Source organism: Dipteris shenzhenensis, chromosome 17, assembly GCF_047967505.1.
Source record: "Dipteris shenzhenensis isolate YYH24624 ecotype China chromosome 17, Dip_SZ_1.0, whole genome shotgun sequence".
NCBI classification, from domain to species: Eukaryota; Viridiplantae; Streptophyta; class Polypodiopsida; order Gleicheniales; family Dipteridaceae; genus Dipteris; species Dipteris shenzhenensis.
The window spans coordinates 40,829,246-40,835,775 of record NC_141612.1 but is presented as its reverse complement, the minus strand read 5'-3'; the positions used below and the strand labels follow the sequence as shown (position 1 = coordinate 40,835,775).

Here is a 6,530-nt window from a genome sequence, read left to right as displayed (position 1 = left end):
CAAGGAGAGCTTGACACATCATCTTTTTTATGAGTAGCATGCACAAAATTAGGTGGCGCATGTCTTCTTATTGGGGCTACTGACATTTTAAAGGCACTCGCCTTTTTAGTAGCCCCTTTACCCTAGTGGGAATAGGGATTTAGACCTTAGCTTCATTGATACAAAGTGGTAGAATATTACTTCTATGCCTTAACATGGAAGGTATCTACATCCTCTTAGTTTAAGACAAAGTCGTGGACATTGTTATGGTAAACTTCCATACCTCTACCATCACGTACCATCTATCTAGATCAAAGGCTTCTCGTTATCTTGTCGTGATACATTATTATAATCACAATTTAGTTATCTTGTCCTGATACATTATTATAATCACAATTTAGAGCTTTGGCCATGTTTTATGTACATCCTTCCACCTTTGGCCGTTGTGCCCTTGTTTAAGACGAGGTTAAGAAGAGAATCTTGACGGCCAACATTGGGCAAAGTTATATTGTACTTCTTTAATAGCTTAAAACAAAAAAGAGCTAGTGCTAGCGTTGAATTAACGTTGGGCGTGCCCATATGCTCAATCAAGAAGGCGATCTATACATTGGACATTGGGTACATAACTGCTTAGATAAAACAAAATGAATTCAAGTTTGTTTAAGACTTTCTAAAGAACAGAATCAGACGGCAAATATTGAGCAAAAGCTTTTTTGTTCTGTAGTACCTAAAACAAATGCGATCGTTGAATTAACGTTGAACGTAGCGATACATTCCACCAAGAAGGCGATCTATACAATGGGTTACGGCCCACGGTACGTAATTGTTTGGATAAAAACAAAATGATTTTTAAGTTTGAAACGTTCCAGGATTGAAGGCCTTGAGGCTTGCAGGCTGCAGAGATGGGCAGAGTGAAGTCATGCTGCCATTGTTTTGCACTGAGCTATCTTAAAAATGTCGAGCTGAAGAGAGAATCCAAACGATAAAGAACGCCTAATCACCTTCAAATTTTGAACGGCAAGAACCGTCAAATTTTGAACGTTCAAGTCAAGATGTAGATAGAGAGTCATCGGTACTTGTTAAGGACGGGAGGTAGCATCCTGCATGCATTGAGATAGACACAAATATTCACAACTGTTTTCCTCCTCCTATAGCCTCCTTTCTTCTTTCTTCTTTCATTTGTGTCTGTTTGTGGAAGGACGAAGCTTTCATGGAGGTACGAAGCTTTGGGGAACGAAGCTAGCTTTCAAGGAGGAACAACGCTTTGATCAGGCTTTCATGGAGGAACGAAGCAGCTTTGATAAAGGTTTCATGGTTACCTCCAACAACAGTACCTCCATCCTCACATCATCAACAACAACAACGAACGCTTCTCTTCCCCACCGCCTTGCACTAACGCCCTCGCATCAGTACCTCTCATCGCCTGCATTGTCTCTCCCGTTTGCACGAGAGATTTAGCTCCCATGCACGCATGCAGCACTGGTAGCTTCTGCGCGCTCCCTCGCACAACAGCCGAGACGCCTTGCTCCTACGACGTCCACACTCACGAATCGAAGGCGACGTTTGCTCGGCAAGCCTCCATGCAACCACGAACATGATCCATCTTCAGCTTGCCCCCACGCCCAGAAAATCTATGAACGCCGGCTCCTGCACATCGCCTTTCGTGTCGCCTCGACTATCCTCTTGCGTAACGCCGCTGCCCATCAAGGTCGACGCTCTCGAATCGTTGACACCGCACATCGTCGAGGTCTCCATTATCTCCCATCCCCGCACCACACCCTTAAATAGCCCTTGCGAAGGCATCGAACTGGAGTGATTGCTTTCTGGTTGCCTGCCCTCCACAACGCATACGCCTTTGACGAGCCAATCGGTGCTTGCTCTATCTGTAAATCTATTGCCGCTCAAAGGAGGTTTCGCAAGCCATGCTGGTAAGGCGCTACCCACAACGTTTGGAGCACGTTGAGAGAATTCCCCACCGTTGTTGGTGAGTGAAGAGCGTCTCTCCATTTCTACATCGGCGGAGACTCCGTCATTCGACCAGAACGAGTTCGATACAGTTGATTGTTTATCATACATTGCATATGCCGACCCTGCAAAAAGAAACAATCGTTAAGAAACCCTTCTTCCACGCCACTCAACAAAATGGCGAAGAAGCTTTCGCAAATTTGGAGCGGTAAGCACGAAACCCATCTTCCACGCTACTCACAAAATGACGAAGAAGCTTTCGCAAATTGCAGCAACTGATTTGGCTTACCAACAGCTGTATCAAGACGCTGTAGGCCTCCGATCGTTTGAGCCGGCGTAGCACTCTGTCCAGAGCCTGAGATTCCCTTATTTCGATCGAGTTCACTGGATGTAAGCATAACATTCTCCCTCTCACGTTTGAGAAAGGAGCTGCACTGGCTTGACTCCTCCCGGTCACGAACAGAGTTGGGCGCGAGTTGGGTTCCAAACAGCATTCTGCTCTCTGGCCTTTCTACATCGGATCTTTTCCTTCTGTAAGACCTTGACTGTGCCCTACACTGTCTAGCCATGATCACATGCCAATGGTTTTTCACCGCGTTATCAGTCCTCCCTGGGAACAATCGCGCAATCATAGCCCACTTGTTGCCATAGAATTGATGGGCAGAGAGAAGCCTTTCTTCCTCCTCTTCGCTAAACGGCCTTCGATTAATACGAGGGTCCAACTGGTTGAACCAGCGCAGTCTGCAACTCTTACCTGCAAAATGCGAGGCAAGATTAGAGAAATGCTGTCGAAATGTTTCATGTAACCTAGGTAGATTCGCAAACGCTGTAGTCAATACATGGCATTGCTTTGCCAATACCTGAATTCTCTAAAACATACCTGATCGGCCGTCCAGTTTTTCGGCGATCAAATTCCAATTCTGAGGCCCGAACTGAGAAACCAATTCCTTGAGCTTTTCGTCTTCCGCAGGCCTCCAATGACCACGTGCACAAAGTTTCGATTGTACGCTGTCAACCTCCTTCTGGGTGAGATTAATGGAGCTTTTCAGCTCTTCCAACGACGTCCTGTCGGTTTCGTCGTCACTATAAAGCAAATTCTTCTGAGCGTTGCCAGTCGAACTCTCGACGGACTGGAGCGTCCAAGAAGCAGCGGGAGGGCTCAGCTCTTGAAATGCAATCTCGCTTCTACCTTGGCTAGACCCACTCTGAGAGCATCTCTCCACCAAAGGGATACTCCCCAAGAAGTTAGTCAGCGAGGCTTCCCTATTGCCCTGCCCATCACCCGGATTGAATCGATGCGCAAAGCTGGCAGCAGGGGGGGTGAGCGAGCGTGAGAAGGAGTCGAGGGGGGTCCAGAAGGGCTGGGGGCCGATCAGTTGAGGGGCTGGTGGCAAGCACATGGTGCTAGGGGGGGGGAGGAGGACTGGGGGGAAGGTCATGGAGGGGAAACTAAGGGGGAAGAGAGGGAGAGGGACGATGGAATGGGAAGGATGGAACAGGGAGAGTGACGAGACGAATGAAAAGGAAGAGGAACTGGGATGGATCAAGAGGAAGGTGGGGGGGGTACGAGGTCGGTGTTAAATAGAGGAAGGTGCAAGGAGCAGCAGATTGAAGACAAGGCAAGCGAGGAGGAAGGCGAAGCAGCGCAGCAACAAGCAAGTAACCGAATACAACTCTCTCTCTCTCTCTCTCTCTCTCTCTCATCAGCAGCAGTTTTCCATGCTAAAAAACGTTCCTATCACTGAGACGAACATATGAGTGAGGCTTAAGCAAGCCTACCAGAAGAGCAAGCTGTGATGAAGGAGGCTCGTGAGGTAGACGAATAAATAGAGAGGCTCACTCCCTCGCTCTACCTATTCAGTGAGCAGTCTTCATCTCTATCAGAGAGGAGGACAATGGCTTCAATGACAAGCTGTAGCATGACAGACAGCCCTCGGGAAAGCCAAACACGCACTCCGTTCCCGAGACTCTCCTATCAGCGGCACCAAACAAGTTGGAAAATCCCTCTCATCTCAGATCAAGCAGCAAACAACTTGGAAACTTCGGCCAGCGCTCTCTCAGCTTTCCTCTCTCACACGCTCTTGCTCCTCTCGAAGCAATAGATAGCTATTAGCACTTATCCCTTTATATCTGTCTCTCTCCCTCCCTTGTTTTCTCAAGCCTTTGCAACCTCATCAATGATCATGTATACCTTCTCCACGTAAGAACCAGTGCCAGATCTCACGTAAAGAACTCTCTTTTCTTATCTTTTTCCGTTGGTCAAGCCTCTCGTGCATTCGCTTAATGCGGTAAAATACCTATGCTTCCTGGAAGGAACACACCCGCGATAACGCCGTTAAACTACCTCTCCTCAGTCTCCTGGGACCTGGTCACCTGGACAGCCCTCAAATTTGAAGGCTGCAACACCCTTCAAAGGGGTTTTTACCCTTCCCCAGAAGGGAAATAGAGAGATCAACCTTCAAAAGAAGGACCGCTTTGGGAAAAATTACAAAGGAAATGCCACGTCACCCTTCAAAAGTAACTTACAAGAAGGATAACTCTTAAAGTGCCCTTCAAAATGAAATTCTAGGCTACCCTTCAAATTTGAGGGCTGCACCTGGATGCCATGCTATGATGCTATGCCTAGGTATGCCTTGCGCTTGCCATGCATCTGCCTGGTCAATTCTACAGCGTTCAATCATGCAAGTAAGTAAGAATCTGTCGCCACTGCTGCAGCGTGAAGCAAGGCAATTAGTATTATTACATTTTGCGTTGCCTCCTCCCAGGGAAAACCATCATTGCGCACTCGTCATAAACAAGCGTCACGACCAAGAAAAAATACGCTATAGTAAGCACCGATGCATCGTGGATGTTGGACAAGTTCACAATTCTTTAAATCTAACAGAAGACTCCAGAGTCCATACGAAGAAAACTAAGAAAACTACAAACAAATAATCGGCAAGACACACGGACAAAACGAGGAACGCTAAATACATATGAATCAGAGAGACTCAAGCTTGCAACCGTTCAACGTGATTAGTCAAGCTTCCATCATCAAATCTTCCTCCAAACCAATAACAAACCAAACTCAGTTCCCACACGCTACCCAACTTCTTTCCACCCAACATAAGCTATCTGGCCTCTCTTTTGTCCACGTTTCCACCTAACTCCCCTCCGTTCCAACCTTCCATATCCAAACATACGTTACCTTCCCTTTCACCTCGAGGCTCTTTGGCAAACCACTTCTCAACCAGGTCATACCTGGTCACACACAAAAGCAAGTTCACACGTCAACTATCCATGCTATGCTATTCTCCTTGACAAAATGAAATATTCTCAAGCACAAAATGTCAATCAAGATAATGAGAATATCCAAAAAGCGGTCCTTCAATGCGGGTTCAATGCAAATACGTACTCACCTAAGACTCCGGAAGCTAGTGCACTTTCCACAAACATCACCATGGTACATGGGTTATAATTTTTTAAAGATAAAACTCTTCCATCCATAATTTTCCTAAATACTAAACTTCCCACAATAATACTTGTTAATCGCCCCTTGGTTGACACAAAAAAATAGAACCTCTCTCTCTCTCTCTCTCTCACACACACACACACGCGTGCGAAAATGGGACATCACCTGCATGCATGTACCTCTAGAAAACCCCTATATATGGTCCTCGTAAGATGATAAAACACCCTATCTAAGCTTACAAAGATACTACCAAAAGTTTGCTATGTTTGCCTCTTCCTTAAGTCTTTGCTCTTTCTCAAGCATTTGATTAAGAAATTTAGATTAGATTCCCATTATAGTGATGCATCTTGTTTCATAACTATAAGTGTGCAAGATTTTCAAAGCCCTTGTTCTTATATGCTCAATACTACCTAGATTCCTCTTAGGCCTACCCCTCCCAAGATGCCATGGCTCCCTCAGGTAAATTTAAGTTTGGAAAAAACTAAAAAGGCCTTCCCCCCTAACATATAAACTTATACCTCATCTTTTTCTTTTTTTTTAACTCTATTGTACACTCACATCCTATCATAAGTTGCCCTTCATGTGTCCCCCAAGTGCTCTCTCTCTCTCTCTCTCTCCCTCTCTCTCTCTCTCCCTCTCTCCCTCCCCGTCCTACTCCCATTTCTCCTCAGCCCTCTCCTGTTCCCTTTCATTCCACCCATTTCCCCTTCCCCCCTATCTACCCCTTTCCCCTTTCCCTTACCAATTCCCACCCATTATCGTTATAATTTCCTCTCTCACTCCTTGTATTCTCATCCCCCTCTTATAAATTCCATCACCCTGTCCCATTTCTTCTATCATCTCAATCTCCCTCTCATCCCCTTTTCTCATCTTCCTCTCATTTTTTGTTTCACGCCCTCTCAAATTTCCCTTTTCCTTGTTTCCTCTCTGATTTGCACTTCCCCCATCCCCCTCCATCCATACCCATTGTTCCCATCCCCTCTCTTGTATTACCTTTTAGATTTCCCCCATCTTTCTCAAATGTACAGGTTGACAAGGTGAATTATGAAGAGAAAATTTATGGCATACACACTTCCTTCTCTATCACATCCTCTCCATTTGTGTTAGGTATGTCCATTTTAGGTGAATATCTTAT

General features: G+C 45.8%; 1 protein-coding gene across 1 annotated transcript; it reads right to left on the bottom strand.

The window, feature by feature from the left end:
* Positions 1-827: 827 nt before the first annotated feature.
* On the bottom strand, positions 828-3,712 carry LOC147892117 (uncharacterized). Its single transcript, XM_087388444.1, has 3 exons — positions 2,825-3,712; positions 2,234-2,698; positions 828-2,069 (listed from the first exon to the last, which is right to left on the bottom strand). The coding sequence occupies exons 1-3, from the start codon at positions 3,381-3,383 to the stop codon at positions 1,585-1,587; spliced, it is 1,509 nt and encodes a 502-aa protein (XP_087244570.1). The 5' UTR covers positions 3,384-3,712; the 3' UTR covers positions 828-1,584.
* Positions 3,713-6,530: the final 2,818 nt, after the last annotated feature.